This window comes from Anolis sagrei, chromosome 13 (assembly GCF_037176765.1).
Source record: "Anolis sagrei isolate rAnoSag1 chromosome 13, rAnoSag1.mat, whole genome shotgun sequence".
NCBI classification, from domain to species: domain Eukaryota; kingdom Metazoa; phylum Chordata; class Lepidosauria; order Squamata; family Dactyloidae; genus Anolis; species Anolis sagrei.
In genome coordinates, this window is record NC_090033.1 from 19712891 (window position 1) to 19736318 (window position 23428).

Consider the following 23428-nt stretch of genomic DNA (forward strand, 5'->3'; position numbering starts at 1 on the left):
ATTGGCGCGTTTTGGCAACCCGGAAGTGTTCTTGCCACATCGAAGCCGTGTCCGCCATCTTCCTTACGACTTCCGGCAGTGAATCGTAAATCATAGAATCCTAGAATCCTAGAAGAGTTGGAAGAGACCTCCTGGGCCATCATCCAGTCCAACCCCATTCTGCCAAGAAGCAGGAATATTGCATTCAAAGCACCCCTGACAGATGACCATCCGGCCTCTGTTTAAAAGCTTCCAAAGAAGGAGCCTCCATCCCCCCACCCTCCGGGGCAGAGAGTTCCACTGCCGAATGGCTCTCACAGTCAGGAAGTTCTTCCTAATGTTCAGATGGAATCTCCTCTCTTGTAGTTTGAAGCCATTGTCCCGTGTCCTAGTCTGCAAGGAAGCAGAAAACAAGCTTGCTCCCTTCTCTCTGTGGCTTCCTCACATATTTATACATGGTAAAATTAGGTGAATTCTTCTTTGGTGATTTCTCCCTTTTTCCACTTCTTGTGCATGTCTCTTTTGTGTCTTAGCTCAGTTAGAAGTTCTTTGGACATCCACTGCTGAATGGCTCTCACAGTCTGGGGGCGTGGCCTTCAGGAATAGCTGTTCTTACCCATGTTCACCTTCTTCCTCTGCATCGGCGGCTTTGCGAGGTGGGCGTGGCTACCTCAATTGTGACAAGTGGCGATGTGGAAGAGCTGGCCGTAGCCACGCCCACCTCGCAAAGCCGCCAATGCAAAGAGGAAGGAGGTGGGCATGGGTAAGAACAGCTGTTCCTGAAGGCCACGCCCACCTCTCCCTTGCATGGAAGCTTGCCAGGAAATTCCAAATAGGAATTCAAGAGCCATTACTCACCCCACAAGAGGAATTCAAGAGCTATTACTCATCTGAACATGAGGAAGAACTTCCTGACTGTGAGAGCCGTTCAGCAGTGGAACTCTCTGCCCCGGAATGTGGTGGAGGCTCCTTCTTTGGAGGCTTTGAAACAGAGGCTGGATGGCCATCTGTCAGGGTTGCTTTGAATGCAATATTCCTGCTTCTTGGCAGAATGAGGTTGGACTGGATGGCCCAGGATGTCTCTTCCAACTCTTTGATTCTGATTCTGTGATTTCAGCAGGGATCCCATCAGGTCTGCTGGCTTTGCCATCCTTGAACTCTGTGGGTGAGCAATGGCTCTTGAATTGTGGGATCTTGCTCCCCTTCAAGAGCCATTGACACCCAAATAGGAATTCAAGAGCCATTACTCACCCCACAAGAGGAATTCAAGAGCCATTACTCACCTTTAAAGATTTCAGTAGGGATCCCATCAGGTCTGCTGGCTTTGCCATCCCTGAACTCTGTGGGGTGAGTAATGGCTCTTGAAGGGTGGGGTCTTGCTCCCCTTCAAGAGCCGTTGCCACCCAAATAGGAATTCAAGCGCCATTACTCATCTCTAAAGATTTCAGCAGGGATCCCATCAGGTCCGCTGGCTTTGCCATCCTTGAACTCTGTGGGGTGAGAGAGCCATTCCAAATAGGAATTCAAGAGCCATTACTCATCTTTAAAGATTTCAGCAGGGATCCCATCAGGTCCGCTGGCTTTGCCATCCTTGAACTCTGTGGGGTGAGTAATGGCTCTTGAAGGGTGGGATCTTGCTCCCCTTCAAGAGCCATTGCCACCCAAATAGGAATTCAAGAGCCATTACTCACCCCACAAGAGGAATTCAAGAGCCATTACTCACCCCACAAGAGGAATTCAAGAGCCATTACTCACCCCACAAGAGGAATTCAAGAGCCATTGCCACCCAAATAGGAATTCAAGAGCCATTACTCACCTTTAAAAATTTCAGTAGGGATCCCATCAGGTCCGCTGGCTTTGCCATCCTTGAACTCTGTGGGGTGAGTAATGGCTCTTGAAGGGTGGGGGTCTTGCTCCCCTTCAAGAGCCATTGCCACCCAAATAGGAATTCAAGAGCCATTACTCATCTTTAAAAATTTCAGCAGGGATCCCATCAGGTCTGCTGGCTTTGCCACCCTTGAACTCTGTGGGGTGAGAGAGCCATTGCTATCCAAATAGGAATATATTCCACCATCTCTCTGCGGAAGAATAACGGGGCCGTCTTTTCACTCAGCATACCTTTTATTTACTGGTTTTTCAATCCAAAAGACCGGGAGAAGGGCATTAAAATATATGTATATATATAATATCTTTGCATCAGTGAAGAATACTACAGTTCGGTCATTCCTTAAGGCTGAACACACAGTGATTACAATAAATAAACGAGAGCTTCCCCGGGACGAAGGCAGATTTGGCACAGAGTCACGCCCTTCGTCCCAAGACCAAAACACTGGCACCGGAACAAGTCATGTGGAAGGGTTTGAGGTTTCAGTCCTAATCCTGAAAAGCAGCAACAGGTGAGTCCTGGAGGGGAGGGGCAAAGGGCAAATCCTCCCAAAATGGGGGCGGTCCAAGGCAACAAGGTTGGCTCTAAAACAATAATAATTAATATCATATATAGACAAAGGGAACACTCCTCTCTAACACTGAAAGGCACCCAAACACTCCAGAAGACCCACAAGCAATGTAAATCGCACAACATAGCAGCTTCCACAACGGCTAGTCTCGTTTTAGTGAATCGCCATTCGGTTTCAAATACGTCCTTCGCACCACCGGTGCTTCTCGTCTACTGTTTGCAAGACGACACAACGGTAGAGCTTCGGGTTTTCGTCCCAAAGCAAAAGGCCCCCAACCTCTGGCTGTTTGGGACTGCATCTCCCAGCTTCCTTGGCAAAGAGAAGGCACTTGGGAGCTGGAGTTCAAAACTCAGAGTCAGAGTCCCCCCTTGAACTCCTCCCTCTTTAAAGATTTCAGCAGGGATCCCATCAGGTCCGCTGGCTTTGCCATCCTTGAACTCCGTGGGTGAGTAATGGCTCTTGAAGGGTGGGATCTTGCTCCCCTTCAAGAGCCATTACTCACCCCACAAGAGGAATTCAAGAGCCATTACTCATCTTTCAGAAGGGATCCCATCAGGTCCGCTGGCTTTGCCGTCCTTGAGCTCTGAGGGGTGCGTAATGGCTCTTGAAGGGTGAGGGTCTTGTTCCCCTTCAAGAGCCATTCCCACCCAAATAGGAATTCAAGAGCCATTACTCACCCCACAAGAGGAATTCAAGAGCCATTACTCATCTTTAAAGATTTCAGCAGGGATCCCATCAGGTCCGCTGGCTTTGCCATCCTTGAACTCTGTGGGGTGAGTAATGGCTCTTGAAGGGTGAGGGTCTTGCTCCCCTTCAAGAGCCATTGCCACCCAAATAGGAATTCAAGAGCCATTACTCACCCCACAAGAGGAATTCAAGAGCCATTACTCATCTTTCAGCAGGGATCCCATCAGGTCCGCTGGCTTTGCCATCCTTGAACTCTGTGGGGTGAGTATCCCCCTAAAATTCAGATATGGCCAAGATCATGCTTTGAAAGGCTCAGCTGGGCTCAAGGGAAACCAATATGGGACAATGGCTCCATGTGACCCCAAAGCCTGAATCGTTGGCCTTGGAGGGATACTATTGATCTTACTAGCTGTCCCCTGCCACGTGTTGCTGTGGCCCACATGGGGGTTCTGTGTGGGAGGTTTGGCCCAATTCTATCGTTGGTGGGTTCAGAATGCTCTGTGATTGTAGGTGAACTATAAATCCCAGCAACTACAACTCTCAAATGTCAAGATTCTATTTCCCCCAAACCCCACCAGTGTTCACATTTGGGCATATTGAGTATTCGTGTAGAGTTTGGTCCCATCAGGTCCGCTGGCTTTGCTGTCCTTGAACTCTGTGTGGTGAGTAATGGCTCTTGAAGGGTGGGGTCTTGCTTGTTTGAGTCCACTGAACTCCACCAACGATGGAATTGAACCAAACTTGCCACACACAACTCCCCTGACCAGCAGAAAACACTGGAAAGGCTTGGGAGTTTGGGAGTTGTAGTTCACCTACATCCAGAGAGCACTGTGGACTCAAGGAAGGATGGATCTGGACCAAACTTGGCACAAATACTCAATATGCCCAAATGTGAACACAGGAGGAGTTTGAGGAAAATAGACCTTGACACTTGGGAGTTGTAGTTGCTGGGATTCATAGTTCACCTACAATCAAAGAGCCCCTTGAACCCCACCAATGATAGAATTGCACCAAACTTCCCACACGGAACCCCACATGACCCAACAGAAAATACCGTGTTTTCTGATGGTCTTTGGCGACCCCTCTCACACCCCCTCGTGACCCCTGCAGGGGTCGCGACCCCCAGGTTGAGCAATGGGACACAGGCGAGCACCGTCACCTTCCTGTTCTATTACAACACGCATCTGCATAGATCTGCTACTCCTATAACAACACAATAACTTTTGAGGTTCGAGGACCAAGCGATCCCCAGATCTAAGGGATCCTTTGCCGAGAAGAAGAGTTTGGGGACCCCCTCCTCCCAACGAGGCCTTTGAGGAGCTTTTCCATCTGTTTACAGTCTGGTGCTCCGGAATAATCCCTCCTCTAACGATTGCAATGATGTTCGGCATCTGCGATTCCTACAAGGCAGACACCGGAGGAAGGCTTCTGAGGTTGCAAGGCCGAAGGACCCCCAAATCCCAGAAGCGAATGACGCTTCTTCTCTGGTTTGCCATGCAAGAAAAGTGGATGGGATCTCTCCCTCCTCCTCCCGAATCCCGTTAACGCAACTCGTTCAGATTCCGGCTGTGGAGGTTCTGGCGATGCTGGCGCTGGAGGCTGGCGGCGTTGTCGAGAGGGGCCTCTTCCTCCCCGCCGTCCTCCTCCTCGTCCAGGCTGCCGGGCAAAAACTGCCGGAAGATGCTGACGCTGCTGTGCCAGAAGATGGGCTCCGGCAGCTGGGCCGCGGCACTCCATTTCCGGGTTTCCGGGTCGTACGACTCCACCAGCCCGGACAGCTCAAAGGTGTTGTCGTAGCCCCCCGAGACGTACAGCTTGCCCCCGAGCACTGCTAAGCTGCCCCCGACGTGAACCTGGGAGGGAAACAGAGAAGACGACCCCATGTCAGCTTTATTTGTTTTATCTGATGTTTTAATTGCTTAATGTGTTTTAATTGTAATTTTGGGCGTGTCCCTTGTAAGCCGCCCCGAGTCCCCTAGGGGAGTGTCAGGAGTCAATTTCTGACGGCATGAAGACATCTCAAATTCCCTCTGTGACATCCTGACTGAATCATCCTGGCTGAATCAATTCTCTTTCTGTGATATTTTGAAGCCAGCAGAGGGCGCTGGAAGCCTTGTATTGGAACTTGTGAAGGGGAGATGGGCAGGAAAAGTGTCTAAAAGGAAGTGGTGGTGGGGAAAAGTCAGTAGTGTCTTCCTTTGCTGCAGAGATACAAGCAATATATCCATTTCAAAGCAAAAGTGGCTTGTGAGTAGTTATTTAATATTGCTATATAGATCCTACAGTCTTACATTATGTATCTAAAACAGTAAAATGCATCAAAGGTAAAGGTTCTCCGTCGTGGTCTCTGTGAAATTTATTTATTTATTTATTTATTTATTAGATGCACTTATTGACCGCCATTCTCAGCCCTTACAGGCGACTCATGGCGGTGTACAGTACACATAAAAAGACAGTTACAAAGGCCAGTATCAACAACATATAACTATACGACAAATACAAACTACATAAAAATCCGCTTCATCTCTTAGTAGAATCATAGCCAGTCTCATCTTCCTTATACCATTCCAGTTCTCATTACTGTAATGTTGTTGCTTAGCACTTAATTAAATGCCCTCTCGAACAGCCAGGTCTTAAGACTTTTTCGAAAGGACATGAGGGAGGGCGCCTGTCTGATGTCTGCAGGGAGAGTGTCCCACAGCCGGGGGGCCACCACCGAGAAGGCCCTCTCCCTCGTCCCCGCCAGCCGTGCCTGTGATGCAGGCGGGATCGAGAGAAGGGCCTCCCCAGACGATCTCAAGGTCCTCGTGGGCTCGTAGGCCAAGATGCGGTCAGAAAGGTATTTTGGGCCGGAACCGTTTAGGGCTTTGTAGGCCAAGACCAGCACCTTGAATTGGGTCCGGTAGCAAATCGGCAGCCAGTGGAGCTGGGACAACAAGGGCGTTGTGTGCTCCCTGCTACCCGCTCCAGTTAGTAACATGGCTGCCGCACGCTGGACCAGCTGAAGCTTCCGGGCCGTCTTCAAGGGCAGCCCCACGTAGAGAGCGTTGCAGTAATCCAGGCGGGATGTGACAACGCACACATATGGTAGTAATCACCGCACATGCACACCAGGTTGGAACCTTCTCTTTAGCTCCAAGTGACTACGGCCCCGCCCATCCTTCCCAGGAAGCATATATAAGACCCAGGCGGGGCTATTAGCCTTAGTTCCTTTTTCCGCCTTTGCAAGCAGCAACGTTTAGGAACCTTTCTCGCTCTCTTTCAAACAAGCCTTGTATTGGAACTTGTGAAGGGGAGATGGGCAGGAAAGGTGTATAAAAGGAAGTGGTGGTGGGGAAAAGTCCGTAGTGTCTTTCTTTGCTGCAGAGATACAAGCAATATATCCATTTCAAAGCAAAACTGGCTTGTGAGTGGTTATTTAATATTGCTATATAGATCCTACAGTCTTACATTATGTATCTAAAACTGTAAAATGCATCAAAGGTAAAGGTTCTCCGTCGTGGTCTCTGTGAAATGCACACATATGGTAGTAATCACTGCACATGCACACCAGGTCGGAACCTTCTCTTTAGCTCCAAGTGACTATGGCCCCGCCCATCCTTCCCAGGAAGTATATATAAGACACAGGCGGGGCTATTCGCCTTAGTTCCTTTTTCCGCCCTTGTAAGCAGCAGCATTTAGGAACCTTTCTCGCTCTCTTTCAAACAAGCCTTGTATTGGAACTTGTGAAGGGGAGATGGGCAGGAAAGGTGTATAAAAGGAAGTGGTGGTGGGGAAAAGTCAGTAGTGTCTTTCTATTTATTATTTATTTTAAAGTTTTGTATACTGTCCTTCTCACCTCTTTTGAGGGACTCAGACCGGTTTCCAACCATAAAATCACATACAGTCAGTAAAACAACATAATTCATATTTCAATAACACATTCAAAACAGCAAATATATTCAATAACTACGATGGTCAGTCGTCACACTAAAACTGTTGCTCATCATCCTCCATCCATATCTCAGGGTGCTGGCTCACTCGTCGAATGCCTGTCTCCATAGCCAGATCTGGCCACGGTGGTCCACGCTCTTGTCACATCCCGGTTGGATTACTGCAACGCACTCTACGTGGGGTTGCCTTTGAAGACTGCTCGGAAACTACAGCTAGTTCAGCGAGAAGCAGCCAGATTGCTCACCGGAGCGGCGTACAGGGAGCATACCACCCCCCTGTTGTGTCAGCTCCACTGGCTGCCGATCCAATTCCGAGCACAATTCAAAGTGCTGGTTTTGACCTACAAAACCCTATACGGCTCCGGCCCAGTGTATTTGTCCGAACGGATCTCCCTCTACGTCCCATCTCGAAGCTTAAGATCTTCTGGGGAGGCCCTGCTCTCGACCCCGCCAGTGGCACAAGTGAGGCTGGCGGGGACGAGGAGCAGGGCCTTCTCAGTGGTGGCCCCCCACCTGTGGAACTCACTCCCCGGGGAGATTAGATCGTCATCTTCCCTCTTGGCGTTTAGGAAAAAACTGAAGACCTGGATCTGGGATCAAGCCTTTGGTCATTCTGACAGCTAACTGAAGGATCTGATGATAGACAAGGACAAATGGAATGGAATGGATATATGGACTCAACCCTGAGCATGAGATTGTTTTATGATTTTATTATGTACTGATGTTTTTAATTAATTGTTGTATTGTTTGTATTTGTATTGCTTGTGAATTGTTTTGGGCATCTAATTGTGCCCCCACTGTAAGCCGCCCTGAGTCCCCCCCGGGGTGAGAAGGGCGGGGTATAAGTAAATGAAATAATAATAATAATAATAATAATAATAATAATAATAATAATAATAATAACCACGTCTTTGCCTGTTTCCTGAATGTCAGGATAGAAGGGGCAGTTCTGATCTCCAGTGGGAGAGAGTTCCAGAGTCGCGGGGCCACCACCGAGAAGGCCCTGTCCCTCGTCCCCACCAGACGCGCTTGCGAGGCTGGTGGGACCGAGAGCAGGTCCTCTCCAGACGATCTTAATAATCTTGATGGTTCATAGGGGAGAATACGTTCGGAAAGGTAAACAGGGTCGGAGTCGTTTAGGGCTTTATAGGTCAACACCAGCACTTTGAATTGTGCTCGGAAGCTAATTGGCAGCCAGTGGAGCTGGTGTAACAGCGGAGTGGTGTGCTCCCTGGAGCCAGCACCCGTTAGTAGCCTGGCTGCCGAGCGTTGGACTAGTTGTAGCGTCCGGGCAGTCTTCAGAGGCAACCCCACGTAGAGAGCGTTGCAGTAGTCTAAACGGGATGGAACCAAAGTGTGGACCACCGTGGCCAAATCAGACTTCCCAAGGTACGGCGCACAAGTTGTAATTGTGAGACGTACCTGGAGCATGGGGGGAATTTTGTCCCATTCGTTCTTGGCCGGGTTGTAGACGTCCACTTCAGCGGAGTCATCTCTGTGGAGAGGGAAGCAAAGGGGTTTATGACTTCTCTGTCGGAATGGTGTTGACACCCCACCTCGAGCCACAAAGGTGCCACTTGAAACATAACAAGACTAGTACACAGCAAACAAGATCGCTCTGCTGGCTGCTGTGTTGGCTCACACGTCTAATAATAATAATAATTATAATTATTATTATTATTATTTTATTTATTTATTGTGTCATTTATCGTGTATTTTCTGTTAGTAATGAAGGTTCTGTGTGGGAAGTTTGGCCCAATTCTGTCGTTGCCGGGGTTCAGAATGCTCCTCGATTGTAGGTGAACTATAAATCCCAGTAACTACAACTCCCAAATGTCAAGGTCTATTTCCCCCAAACTCCATCTGTGTTGATATTTGGGCATATTGAGTATTCGTGCCAAGTTTCCATCCTTGTTTGAGTCTGCAGTGCTCTCTAGATGTACGTGAACTACAACTCCCAAACTCAAGGTCAATGCCCACCAAACCCTTCTAGTGTTGGTCATGGGAGTCCTGTGTGCCAACTTTGGTTCAATTCCATCATTGGTGGAGTTCAGAATGCTCTTTGATTGTAGGTGAACTATAAATCCCAGCAACTACAACTCCCAAATGTCAAGGTCTATTTCCCCCAAACTCCATCTGTGTTTATATTTGGACATATTGAGTAGTCGTGTAGAGTTTGGTCCAGATCCATCATTGTTTGAGTCCACAGTGCTCTCTAGATGTAGGTGAACTACAACTCCCAAACCCAAGGTCAATGCCCACCAAACCCTTCTAGTGTTGGTCATGAGAGTCCTGTGTGCCAACTTTGGTTCAGTTCCATCATTGGTGGAGTTCAGAATGCTCTTTGATTGTAGGTGAACTATAAATCCCAGCAACTACAACTCCCAAATGTCAAGGTCTATTTTCCTCAAACTCCTCCTGTGTTCACATTTGGCCATATTGAGTATTCGGGCCAAGTTTCGATCCTTGTTTGAGTCCACAGTGCTCTCTAGATGTAGGTGAACTACAACTCCCAAACTCAAGGTCAATGCCCACCAAACCCTTCTAGCGTTGGTCATGGGAGTCCTGTGTGCCAAGTTTGGCTCAATTCCATCATTGGTGGAGTTCAGAATGCTCTTTGATTGTAGGTGGACTATAAATCCCAGCATCTACAACTCCCAAATGACAAAATCATAATGTTTTGAGTGATGGTAACTCTTTGCGTAGTGAGACATTTTGTCGCTAAATTTGGTGTGATTTCGTTCATTGGTTCTTTTGTCTTTAAGGCACTCACGACACCCGGAGCATTTTTATATATATAGATATAAATCCCAGCAACTACAACTCCCAAATGGCAAAATCATAATTTTTTGAGTGATGGTCACTCCTTGTGTTGTGAGACGTTTTGTTGCCAAATGTGGTGTGATTTCGTTCATTGGTTCTTTTGTTTTTAAGGTACTAATGACATGAAGCTTTTTATATATATAGATTGCTTCTGGGCCTAATTCAGTCCAGAATTGGTCTCCTTGCAATGCTGTTATAGGTCATTGGAGGTCTCTGAATGCACATTCCCAATGCATCCAAGTTTCGCAAGATCTCTTTGCTGTGTAAACAGACCTTCCAAAGGTCTGGGGGGGGGGGGTGGAGACCAGGATCGGACTGTAACAAATGGACAAGAGTCCCGATCTCAACTGGGAAAGCTGCCGCCCTTCTTCCCCCAGTTGACCTCTCTGAAAGTCAAGCTGAAAAAGCAACCACTTTCGGGACTATTTTGGGCTCCGGCTGGGTCATGCGCTCAAGACTTTGGCGCCTCTTTCCTTCCAGATTAGAGAGGAATCTGGATTGCGCCATCAGTCAGGACCAAGGGCCGGGAGCCACCGAGCCTGCTTTCCTTGCAAAGGGCAAAAGACATCCAGAGGCCCGGTCCTTGACCTTGCTGTAAGCTGAAACGCAGAAAACGGGGAAGACTTGAGCCATGGTTATTGCCGTATTATCTATTATTAAAGTGCTGATATCCGATCCCCCTCATATGAACTCTGGGTGGCTTGCGATCAATCCAGTGTGAAGAATTCTTTAAATTTCAGCATTTAAAAAGCATACTAAGCAACCATATATACTTGAGTATAAGCCGACTCGAATATAAACCGATAATTTTACCACAAAAAGCCTAGGGTGGGAAATACAGAAGCTATTTCTCAAGAGTGAAATACTCAAGGCGCAATTGCAAACCGTGCCAACAAAGAGAAAAAATAGGACAAGTGCAAAGAAACCAGAATGGATGTCCAAAGAACTTCTAACTGAGCTAAGACACAAAAGAGACATGCACAAGAAGTGGAAAAAGGGAGAAATCACCAAAGAAGAATTCACCTAATTTTACCACAAAAACTGGGAAAATGTATTGGCTCCAGTATAAGCCTAGGGTGGGAAATGCAGCAGCTATTTCTCAAGAGTGAAATGTTCAAGGCGCAATTGCAAACCGTGCCAACAAAGAGAAAAAATACAAGTGCAAAGAAGCCGGAATGGATGTCCAAAGACACAAAAGAGACATGCACAAGAAGTGGAAAAAGGGAGAAATCACCAAAGAAAAATTCACTTAATTTTACCACAAAAAGTGGGAAAATGTATTGGCTCCGGTATAAGCCTAGGGTGGGAAATGCAGCAGCTATTTCTCAAGAGTGAAATACTCAAGTTGCAATTGCAAACTGTGCCAATAAAGAGAAAAAATAGGACAAGTGCAAAGAAGCCGTAATGGATGTCCAAAGAACTTCTAACTGAGCTAATAGGACAAGTGCAAAGAAGCTGGAATGGATGTCCAAAGAACTTCTAACTGAGCTAACAAGTGCAAAGAAGCTGGAATGGATGTCCAAAGACACAAAAGAGACATGCACAAGAAGTGGAAAAAGGGAGAAATCACCAAAGAAGAATTCACTTAATTTTAGCACAAAAAGTGGGAAAATGTATTGGCTCCAGTATAAGCCTAGGGTAGGAAATACAGCAGCTATTTCTCAAGAGTGAAATACTCAAGTTGCAATTGCAAACTGTGCCAACAAAGAGAAAAAATAGGACAAGTGCAAAGAAGCCAGAATGGATGTCCAAAGAACTTCTAACTGAGCTAAGACACAAAAGAGACATGCACAAGAAGTGGAAAAAGGGAGAAATCACCAAAGAAGAATTCACCTAATTTTACCACAAAAACTGGGAAAATGTACTGGCTCCAGTATAAGCCTAGAGTGGGAAATACAGCAGCTATTTCTCAAGAGTGAAATACTCAAGGCGCAATTGCAAACTGTGCCAACAAAGAGAAAAAATAGGACAAGTGCAAAGAAGCCAGAATGGATGTCGAAAGAACTTCTAACTTTGCTAAGACTCAAAAGAGGCATGCACAAGAAGTGGGAAAAGGGAGAAATCACCAAAGAAGAATTCAAACAAATAGCCAACACCTGTAGGGAAAAGGTCCGCAAGGCTAAAACACAAAAGAGACATGCACAAGAAGTGGAAAAAGGGAGAAATCACCAAAGAAGAATTCAAACAAATAGCCAACATCTGTAGGGATAAGGTCCGCAAGGCTAAAGCACAAAACGAGCTCAGGCTTGCCAGGGACATTAAAAACAATAAAAAGGGATTCTTTTCTTATGTCAGTAGAAAAAGGAAAAACAAGGAGGCAATAGGGCCTCTTTGAGGAGAAGATGGGGCAATGCTGACAGGCGATAGGGAAAAGGAAGAACTAATTAATGCCTTCTTTGCCTCGGTCTTCTCACAAAAAGAAGGTCATCTTCAACCTCAGCAAGACGGAGTGGGTGAGGGATTAGAGGACATCCAACCTCAAATTAGGAAACAAGTCGTCCAGGAATACCTGGCCACTCTCAATGAGTTCAAGTCCCTTTTCAGGGCCAGATCAACGACACCCAAGAGTACTGAAGGAACTAGGGGAAGTCATCTTGGAACCATTGGCCACCAGAGTCCCCGTTGGGGGAGATGGTGGCAGGGTATAAATAAAGATTATTATTATTATTATTATTATTATTATTATGGCCACCATGAGTCCCCGTTGGGGGAGATGGTGGCGGGGTATAAAGATTATTATTATTATTAGTAGTAGTAGTAGTAGTAGTAGTATTAGTATTGTTATTAAGGCCGCCCCGAGTCCCCGTTGGAGGAGATAGTGGCGGGGTATAAATAAAGTTTATTATTATTATTATTATTATTATTATTATTATTATTAAGGCCGCCCAGAGTCCCCGTTGGGGGAGATGGTGCTGGGGTATAAATAAATAAATAAATAATTATTATTATTATTATTATTATTGTTATTATTAAGGCCGCCTCGAGACCCCATCTGAAGGGTCCTCCTCCCCCCCCCCCCCCCGCTTACCTGACGAAGTACATCATCCCGCTGAGGGTGGCCGACTTGGGGGCGAAGGACCAGGGGGGCGTCTGGCCGCAGTTGACCATGCTCCAGAGGTCGGCCTCGGGGTTGTAGCACTGCATGACCATAGCCTCCTTCCCCGCCAGCGACCCTGTAGCGTAGAGCTTCCCTCGGCAGGCGCTGGCCGAGCAGTTGTCCATGGGGAAGGGCATGGGGCGCAGGGCCTCCCAGGCATCCAGCTCCGGGTCGTAGCGCTCGGTGCTGTCGGCCGCCACCACGTACAGCAGGCCGTCCAGCACCGCCGCGCTGTGGTACTCCCGGGCCTTCAGCATCGGCGAGACCTCCGTCCACTCGTTCACGGCCGAGTTGTAGCGCCAGGTGCTGTCGTAGAGGCGGGAGCCGTCCGAGCCCCCTGCGAGGAGGAGGGAGGAAGACGGGGCAGTCGGTCAGCGCCTGTAGCGGCACAAAGGCCCCCCAGACCCCTTCCGTCATGCAGGCATCCACCACTAAAACACTCCTGAAAGGTCTCAAAGGGTATTGGGCTAGGTTAGCAATACCACATATTTCTCCAGGCCACTCTACCCTGCAATCTATGATTTTGTCGTTTGGGAGTTGTAGTTGCTGGGATTTATAGTTCACCTACAATCAAAGAGCATTCTGAACTCCACCCATGATGGAACTGAACCAAAGGTGGCATACAGGACTCCCATGACCAACAGAAAACACGAGAAGGGTTTGGTGGGCATTGACCTTGAGTTTTGGAGTTGTAGTTCACCTACATCCAGAAAGCACTGTGGACTTAGAACAATGATGGAACTGGACCAAACTTGGCAGAAATATTCTGAAGATATGTGCCTCTAAGAGTTAAGAAACATTGAAACCGTCAAGCTTCTTCTATACTTCAATAAACTTGTATATAAATAAAAAGGTAAAGTTCGTTTGTGGGATTCACAGAACTCAAAAACCACTGGGCGAACTGACACCAAATTTGGACACAAGACACCTAACAACCCAATGTATGTCCTTCACTCAAAAAAATAATTTTGTCATTTGGGAGTTGTAGTTCCTGGGATTTATAGAGTGGGAAAGAAAGCAGGAAAGAAAGAGAGATGGAAGCCAAGAGCAAAGGAAGGGAGGAAAGAAAGAGGGAGAGAAGGAAGAAAGGAGAGAAAGAAGGAAAAGAAAAGAAAAGGGGGTAGAGAGGAAGGAAATAGCGAAGGAAAGGAAAAAAGGAAGGAAGGAAAGAGGGAGAGGAGAAAGGAGAGAAAGAAAGAGGGCGGGAAAGAGAGAAAGAGGGATGGAAGCCAAGAGCAAAGGAAGGAAGGAAAGAAAGAGGGAGAGAAAGAAAAGAAAAGAAAAGGGGGTAGGGAGGAAGGAAAGAGAGAAGGAAAGGAAAAAAGAAAGGAACGAAGGAAAGAGGGAAAGAAGGAAAGAGAGAAAGAAAGAGGGCGGGAAAGAAAGCAGGAAAGAGAGGAAGAGGGATGGAAGCCAAGAGCAAAAGAAGGGAGGAAAGAGGGAGAGAAGGAAAAGAAAAGAAAAGGGGGTAGGGAGGAAGGAAAGAGAAGGAAAGGAAAAAGGAAGGAAAGAAGGAAAGAGGGAGAGAAGGAAGGAGAGAAAGAAAGAGGGTGGAAAAGAAAGCAGGAAGGAGAGAAAGAGGGATGGAAGCAAAGAGCAAAGGGAGATAGAAAAGAAAGAGGGAGAGAAGGAAGAAAGGAGAGAAGGAAGGAAAAGAAAAGAGGATAGGGAGGAAGGAAAGAGATAAGGAAAGGAAAAAGGAAGGAACGAAGGAAAGCGGGAGAGAAGGAAGGAGAGAAAGAAAGAGGGCGAGAAGGAAGAAAGGAGAGAAAGAAGGAAAAGAAAAGAAAAGAGGGTAGGGAGGAAGGAAAGAGAGAAGGAAAGGAAGAAAGGAACGAAGGAAGGAAAGAGGGAGAGAAGAAAGGAGAGAAAGAAAGAGGGCGGGAAAGAAAGCAGGAAAGAGAGAAAGAGGGATGGAAGCCAAGAGCAAAGGAAGGAAAGAAAGAAAGAGGGAGAGAAGGAAAAGAAGAGAAAAGGGGGTAGGGAGGAAGGAAAGAGAGAAGGAATGAAGGAAAGAGGGAGAGAAGGAGGGAGAGAAAGAAGGAGGGCGGGAAAGAAAGCAGGAAAGAGAGAAAGAGGGATGGAAGCCAGGAGCAAAGGAAGGAAGGAAAGAGGGAGAGAAGGAAAAGTAAAGAAAAGGGGGTAGAGAGGAAGGAGAGAAGGAAAGGAAAAAGGAAGGAACGAAGGAAAGAGGAAGAGAAGGTAGAAGAGAAAGAAAGAGGGCAGGAAAGAAAGCAGGAAAGAAAGAGGAATGGAAGCAAAGAGCAAAGGAGGGAGGAAAGAAAGGGAGAGAAGGAAAAGAAAAGAAAAGGGGGTAGGAAGGAAAGAGGGAAGGAAAGGAAAAAAGGAAGGAACGAAGGAAAGAGGGAGAGAAGGAAGGAGAGAAAGAAAAAGGGCAGGAGAAAGGGATGGAAGCAAAGAGTAAAGGAAGGAAGGAAAGAAAGAGGGAGAGAAGGAAAATAAAAGGGGTATGGAGGAAGGAAAGAGAAGGAAAGGAAAAAAAGGAGGGAACGAAGGAAAGAGAGAAGGAAGGAAGGTGAGAGAGAAAGAGGGAGGGAAGGTTGCTAGTAGAGACTACATATTCCTCTGACAGGTTATTCTACTATATTCCTATAGGTCAGTGGGGTCAACATGGGGGTCAGGACCCCTGTGGGGGTCGCGGGTGGTGTCAGAGGGGTCGCCAAAGACCATCAGAAAACACAGTATTTTCTGTTGGTCATGGGGGTTCTGTGTGGGAAGTTTAGTCCAATTCTATCGTTGGTGGGGTTCAGAATGTCGTTTCATTGTAGGTGAACTATAAATCCCAGCAACTACAACTCCCAAATGTCAAGATTGTATTTTCCCCAAACTCCACCCGTGTTCACATTTGGGCATATTGAGTCTTCGTGTAGAGTTTGGTCCAGATCCATCATTGTTTGAATCCACAGGACTCTCTGGATGGAGGTGAACTACAACTCCAAACCAAAGGGGAAATTGTGGGAAGAGCCAAAAGTACCTTCGTAGGAAACATTCTGCCATTACCTTTTGCTCACCAAGTGTTTACTCTCTTTCCAGTCCCCCTCCCTTGACCTTTAGATGGGAAATACCTTCTTGTACCTGCAGACTCTGCGCTTAACCACAACCTTTGAACTTAACCACAACACAACTTCCAACCTCTACATGTCACATCTTGACATGTTAAGGTCTATTTTTCTCAAGTGTTCACATTTCAGCATATCGTGCCAAGTTTGGTCCAGACCCATCACAGTGCTCTCTGGTTGAAGGTGAACTACAACTCCAAAAATTCAAGGTCCATGTCCACCAGATCCTCCCAGTATTTTCTCTTGGTCAAGGGAGTTCTGTGTGCCAAGCTTGGTTCAATTCTATCATTGGTGGTGTTCAGAATGCTCTTTGATTGTAGGTGAACTATACATCCCAACCACTCTGGACCGTGCTCTGACCTACAAGAAGCACTGCCTGAACATCAAGCAAAAAGTGGGTGCCAGAAACAATATCATACGAAAACTGACTGGCACAACCTGGGGATCACAACCAGACACAGTGATGGCATCTGCCCTTGCACTATGCTCCTCTGCTGCTGAGTACGCATGCCCAGTGTGGAACACATCTCCCCACGCTAAATACACAATATATATTATTATAATATAATATAATATATATTATAATACAGGATTAGTCAAAATGAATAGGCCAATTCGGGTACAATTAATATTCTTATTGGCCTATTCATTTTGACTAACCCTGTATAATATTATAATATATTATAATTCAAAACAGGAGCTTTTTTGTTGAGTTCCAGGGCCAGAGAAGCAGATCGTGAAGACAGAAGAACGGCCTGCCTCAGGGGAGCATGCTTGCTCCAAACAAAAAGTGGGTGCTAGAAACAATATCATGCAAAAACTGACTGGCACAACCTGGGGATCACAACCAGACACAGTGAAGGCATCTGCCTTTGTGCTGTGCTACTCTGCTGCTGAGTATGCTAAAACACCACACTAAAACAGTGGATGTGGCTCTGAATGAGACATGCCACATCATCACGGGGTATCTGGAGAAATGACACTGCTTAGCTGGTATTGCACCACCTGACATCCACCGGGAAATGGCAGCCAATAGTGAAAGGACCAAGGCAGAGACATCTCCAGCTCATCCCTTGTTTGGGCATCAGCCAGCACGTCAACGTCTTAAATCAAGACATAGTTTTCTAAGATCTACAGAGACAGTCGCTGGAGCACCTCAGCAAGCAAGAGTCCAAAAGTGGCAGGCTCAAACCCAGAAACTCAATCCATGGCTGATACTGAATGAGAGACTCCCCCCTGGGCACACAGAAGACTGGGCGACTACCACCTCACCCGCCTCATAGGAAATCTGCTACAGAACAGGAGCTTTTTTGTTGAGTTCCAGGGCCAGAGAAGCAGAGGGCGGAAACAGAAGAACATCCTGCCTCGGGGGAGCGTGCTTGCTCCATCCATGTTCAACATCTACACAGATGACCAGCCATTGCCAGAAGGGACAGAGAGCTTCATCTATGCTGATGACCGTGCCATCACCACTCAAGGAAATCAGCTACCGAACAGGAGCTTTTTGGTTGAGTTCCAGGGCCAGAAAAGCAAATGGTGGAAACAGAAGAATGGGGAGCGTGCTTGCTCCATCCGTGTTCAACATCTACACACATGACCAGCCACTGCCAGAAGGGACAGAGAACTTCATCTATGCTGATGATCGTGCCATCACCACTCAAGGAAATCAGCTACCGAACAGGAGCTTTTTGGTTGAGTTCCAGGGCCAGAGAAGCAAATGGTGGAAACAGAAGAATGGGGAGCGTGCTTGCTCCATCCGTGTTCAACATCTACACACATGACCAGCCACTGCCAGAAGGGACAGAGAGCTTCATCTATGCTGATGATCGTGCCATCACCACTCAAGGAAATCAGCTACCGAACAGGAGCTTTTTGGTTGAGTTCCAGGGCCAGAAAAGCAAATGGTGGAAACAGAAGAATGGGGAGCGTGCTTGCTCCATCCGTGTTCAACATCTACACACATGACCAGCCACTGCCAGAAGGGACAGAGAACTTCATCTATGCTGATGATCGTGCCATCACCACTCAAGGAAATCAGCTACCGAACAGGAGCTTTTTGGTTGAGTTCCAGGGCCAGAAAAGCAAATGGTGGAAACAGAAGAATGGGGAGCGTGCTTGCTCCATCCGTGTTCAACATCTACACACATGACCAGCCACTGCCAGAAGGGACAGAGAGCTTCATCTATGCTGATGATCGTGCCATCACCACTCAAGGAAATCAGCTACCGAACAGGAGCTTTTTGGTTGAGTTCCAGGGCCAGAAAAGCAAATGGTGGAAACAGAAGAACGGGGAGCGTGCTTGCTCCATCCGTGTTCAACATCTACACACATGACCAGCCACTGCCAGAAGGGACAGAGAGCTTCATCTATGCTGATGATCGTGCCATCACCACTCAAGGAAATCAGCTACAAAACAGGAGCTTTTTTGTTGAGTTCCAGGGGCAGAGAAGCAGATGGCGGAAACAGAAGAACGGCCTGCCTCAGGGGAGCGTGCTTGCTCCATCCATGTTCAACATCGACACAAAAATCCAGCCACTGCCAGAAGGGACAGAGAGCTTCATCTATGCTGACGATCGTGCCATCACCACTCAAGGAAATCAGCTACCGAACAGGAGCTTGTTTGTTGAGTTCCAGGATCAGAGAAGCAGATGGCGGAAACAGAAGAACGGGGAGCGTGCTTGCTCCATCCGTGTTCAACATCTACACCAATGACCAGCCACTGCCAGAAGGGACAGAGAGCTCCATCTATGCTGACGATCGTGCCATCACCACTCAAGGAAATCAGCTACAGAACAGGAGCTTGTTTGTTGAGTTCCAGGGCCAGAGAAGCAGATGGCGGAAACAGAAGAACGGGGAGCGTGCTTGCTCCATCCATGTTCAACATCTACACCAATGACCAGCCACTGCCAGAAGGGACAGAGAGCTTCATCTATGCTGATGATCGTGCCATCACCACTTAAGCAGGGAGCTCTGAAATGGTTGAAGACAAGCTCTCCAAAGCTTGCTCCATCCATGTTCAACATCTACACAAATGACCAGCCACGGCCAGAAGGGACAGAGAGCTTCATCTATGCTGATGATCATGCCATCACCACTCAAGGAAATCAGCTACCGAACAGGAGCTTTTTTGTTGAGTTCCAGGGCCAGAGAAGCAAACTGCTCAAAGGACATCTCATCAACTACCAAGCTTGCAAATTTTGTATTTTGTCTGTTTGTTTTTGTTCTGTTAGAAATGTAATACAATGGCCTGGTTGCCCCTGACACGATAAATAAGGTATGACAAGGTATGACACTTTTAAGAATGCGGGTGCCTCCCCAAATTACAACTCCCAGGGTTGCATCCCCTTGAGTCATGCCCGTTAAATGAGAGAGGAGGTCCCTCCAGGAACGTAGTCTCCCCTTTGGCTCTGCCTCAACCCTAAGATTACTGGATTACGCCGCTCTAACCCTCATTTTTGCCAGGATGTTTTGCGTCAACAGACATGCTTTGGCTTGAAGTAAATAGAGTTGCAGTCAGACACTTTTCCTCTGACGGGTTATGGGCCCAGAGCCACGTCTGTTACGTACCAGCAGAGGCGGCCCGAGGTAATTTTCGACAGTAAACAAACAGTATTTTGGCACACACACACCCCTCAACCAATCACTCTACATCCTGGTGCAGTTCCAAGAAGGTTGGACGACAGATGATGGGACTTGTAGTACCTAAACTTGCTGAGACCAGTGCAACCCTCACCAATGACTGATCTAGACCAAACTTGGCACAGAGAGCCACCTGTTGTGGTTTGAAGGAGGATTCACCATGGATGATGGGACCTGCAGTACCTTCACACACTTTATGGGATCACTGTGACCCGCACCAATGACAGAGCAAGATCGAACTTGGCACTCAGAACCACCATAACCCACTCTACATCCAGGGGCCGTTTGAGGAGGATGGACCATGCACGATGGGATTCGCAGTACCTTCACTAACTGATAAAGAACACAATGCCTTTCTCAAATAATCCCAACCTCATCTTTTAGAGACACTTGACCTTCCTCTGACAGATTATGGGCCCAACATTCTACTTAGATATATGTAGATGTCAAACAATTTTCCTCTGATAGGTTATGGGCCCAGAACCTCATATCTGGTCCCAATTTGAGATGCCCACAAAGCCCTGAACGACCTGCCTTCCTGCGTGACCGCATTTCTGCCCAGGAACTCATCTGTTAGGACAGGCGTGGTTAGACTTTGTCTGTCCAGATGTTTTGGACTTCAACTCCCATCATTCCTCACAGCCTCGGGCCCCTTCCTTTCCCCCCTCAGCCGCTTAAGCTAGATGATACAGCAATAGACCTAAATGATGCCTATCTTCATATCTCAAGAAATAGATATAATGCTTAAGCGGCTGAGGGGGAAAAGGAAGGGGCCTGAGAGAGCCGTTCAGGGGACTGTGAGACCCGTTCAGCAGTGGAACTCTCTGCCTCGGAGTGTGGTGGAGGCTCCTTCTTTGGAAGCTTTTAAACAGGGGCTGGATGGCCATCTGTCAGGGGTGCTTTGAATGCAATATTCCTGCTTCCTTGCAGAATGGGGTTGGAGTGGATGGCCCAGGAGGTCTCTTCCAACTCTTGGATTCTATGAGGCTGTTAGGAATGGTGGGAGTTGAAGTCCAAAACACCTGGAGGGCTGAAGTGTGCCCACAACTGCGTTAGAGACCCCAGTCCTCCCTGCCTGGAGGCGCCAACTGCCTTTTCCTCGGGGATGTTTTTAATTTGCTTTAGGTTTTGTATTGTTATGTTGTGTGTTGAGGCCTTGGCTTTTGTAAGCTGCATCGAGTCCTTTGGGAGATGCTAGCGGGGTACAAATAAAGTTAAGAATAATAATAATGCTGTGGCAGAGGGAGGGAGGGCGTCCTCACCGGTGACGTAGATGTCGTTCCCGCGTGCGACGGCTGCGTACCCTCCTCCAAGGCGCTCGGGGAACTCAGCCAGGTAGCGCCAGGCCTTGCTCTTGGGCAGCAGGGCGTCCACGGCGGCCAGCTCGTCGCAGTCCCGGTCACATCCTCCCAGGGTGACGAGCACCTCGGCCAGGCCGGTGGAGGGCCGGGGGCGGAGGCGGGCGCAGGGGCCGCGGTCATGTCGGTCCAGCCGGCCGGACTGGAAGAGCCGTGCCTCGGCCAGCAAGGGGCGGCAGGCGGGGGAGCGGGCCACCTCCGGGGCGGCCTCCACGCGGGCCAGCAGGGCGAAGCGGCGCACGAAGGGCAGCCGGACGTGGCAGAGCAGCTGCGGGAGGAGCGGGGCGCGGAAGAGCGGGTCGGAGCGCACCCAGCGCAGCGCCAGCGAGAAGGCCGCCTCCTCTTTGCGTACGTGGAGGGCGTCGGCGCCGAGGTAGGAGACGAAGCGGGACAAGGAGAGGCGGCACATCGCGGACGTCAATGGCGAGCCTTCTTTAGCGGGGTCTACTTCGTGGTGGCTCCTTGAGGATGATGACAATGTCACATCTTCGTCGTCGTCCTCCGCGGCGTGACGTAAGACGCACCGCCGTGCCGCGGCGGCCAAGTCCGGGCAGGAGAAGGTCTCGGCGAAGTCCTCGGTCTCGAGCGCCGTGGAGGGGTCCAGCCGGGCCGCGATCCACTCCGCGCAGGCCGCCTTCACCGCCGGGAACTGGAGGAGATCCGCCGCCCTCAGCAAGCGCCCGGCCAGGCTCTCCAAGCACGCCTCCTCGTCCTCGTCTTCGTCGTCCAGGCCCAAGGAGGAGACTCTCCCCGAGTAGGCGAAGTCCAGCAGGCGGCCCAAGCACTCTCCCTCCACGCCGTGCAGCCTCACCCGCCTCGCCCGGGCCTCCAAGAGGCCTCCCCCGAACATGGCGCGGAAGTAGCCCGAGGAGGCCGCCAGCACCGCCCGGTGAGCCCCGAACTCGGCTCCCCCGGCCAAGAGGGTCACGTCCAGCAGCGCCCGCTCCGCCCTCAGGAGGCCCAGGCCGCGCAGAAGGCCGCAAGCATGCTCAGACTCCTCAGAGGACTCCCCACTCTCCTCAGGAGGCGCCATCTTGGAACAAAATGGCCGCCCCGCTCTTTGGACACGCCCCGCAGCTCTCCCCACCAATCAGGATCCAGCCAGGGCGGCCCCGCGCTGGGACACGCCCCCAAGAACCCTTCCCACCAATCAAAACAACCAAAATGGCCGCCCGGCTCGTTGGCCACGCCCCGGAGTTCTCCCCACCAATGAGGATCGAGCCATGGCGGACCCGCGCATGGCCACGCCCCCTAGAAGCCTTCCCACTAATCAGCCTCTAGCCATGGTGGCCACGCCCCCCACAGCTAACCCCACCAATCAGGTGCTAGACTGGGCGGCCCGGCGCTTGGCCACGCCCCCTAAAACGCTTCCCATCGATCGGTCTCGCTTGGCCACGCCCACCACAGAATTCCACCAATCAGTTACTAGCCATGAAGCCCAGAGCTCGGACACGCCCCCTACAACCCTTCCCATCAATCTGTCTCGTCATGGCGGCCACGCCCCCCACAGCCAACGTCATCAATCAGTGCCTAATCAGGCCACGCCCCCGGCAGCCCTTCTCACCAATCAGTCTCTAGGCATGTCGGCCACGCCCCCCAGGGCGAACCCCACCAATCAGTCTCCAGCCATGGCTGCCCGGCGCTCGGCCCCGCCCCCTACTCCCCTTCCCACCAATCGGGCTCTAGCTATGGCCGCCCAGGCGCCCGGCCACGCCCCCCACAGCCAACCCGGCCAATCCGTCTCTGGCCCCTTACAACCCTTCCCACCAATCAGGCTTTAGCCATGTCGGCCCCGCGCTTGGCCACGCCCCCCTACAACCGTGGCGGCCCGCCCTCCGCTCGACCACGCCCCCGGCAACACTCCTCATCAGTCTCTAGCCATGGCGGCCACGCCCCCAAAGCCAACCCCACCAATCAGGCTCTCTCCACGGCCGCCCCGGCGCTCGGCCACGCCCCCGACAACCTTTCCTACCAATCGGTTTCTATGGTTGGCCACGCCCCCTACAGCCATCCCAGCAATCAGTCCCTAAGCATAGCCACGCCCCCCAAAGCCAACCCCATCAATCAGGCTGTAGCCATGGCAACTCCAGCGCCCGGCCACGCCTCTTCAACACTTCTCACCAATCACTCCCTAGCCATGCTGGCCACGCCCCCGACAACCTTGCTTACCAATCAGTCTCCAGCCATATCGGCCACGCCCCCCACAGCAAAGCCACCAATCGGTCTCCAGCCCCGGCTCTCGGTTTCTGTGGCCACGCCCCCCACTGTCAACGTCATAATTCAGCCTCCAGCCATGTCGGCCACGCCCCCTAAGCAAGCCCATCAATCAGGCTCTCGGCCACGCCCCTTGCAACACTTCCCACCAATCAGGCTCTAG

The 23428-nt window shown here is 49.5% G+C and overlaps 1 protein-coding gene across 2 annotated transcripts; it reads right to left on the reverse strand.

Moving 5' to 3' along the window:
- Nucleotides 1-1746: 1746 nt before the first annotated feature.
- KLHL21 (kelch like family member 21) lies at nucleotides 1747-22122 on the reverse strand. 2 transcript variants are annotated; one of them, XR_010910424.1, is made up of 5 exons: nucleotides 20956-22122; nucleotides 12906-13311; nucleotides 8477-8549; nucleotides 2938-4975; nucleotides 1747-1795 (listed from the first exon to the last, which is right to left on the reverse strand). XR_010910424.1 is itself a non-coding variant. In XM_067472880.1 (4 exons), the coding sequence occupies exons 1-4, from the start codon at nucleotides 22082-22084 to the stop codon at nucleotides 4664-4666; spliced, it is 1920 nt and encodes a 639-aa protein (XP_067328981.1). In that variant the 5' UTR covers nucleotides 22085-22122; the 3' UTR covers nucleotides 2082-4663. The 2 variants fall into 2 exon arrangements, 1 of the variants encoding a protein (XP_067328981.1); XM_067472880.1 differs by lacking the exon at nucleotides 1747-1795 and having other exon boundaries at nucleotides 2082-4975.
- Nucleotides 22123-23428: the final 1306 nt, after the last annotated feature.

Coding starts and splice junctions, on each gene's coding strand:
- KLHL21 (XM_067472880.1), bottom strand. CDS start 22,084: ATGGCGCCTCCTGAGGAGAGTGGGGAGTCCTCTGAGGAGTCTGAGCAT. Junction 13,312..20,955: donor GAACGACATCTACGTCACCG/GTGAGGACGCCC, acceptor TCCTCCTCGCAG/GGGGCTCGGACGGCTCCCGC. Junction 8,550..12,905: donor GGGATGATGTACTTCGTCAG/GTAAGCGGGGGG, acceptor CCCTCTCCACAG/AGATGACTCCGCTGAAGTGG.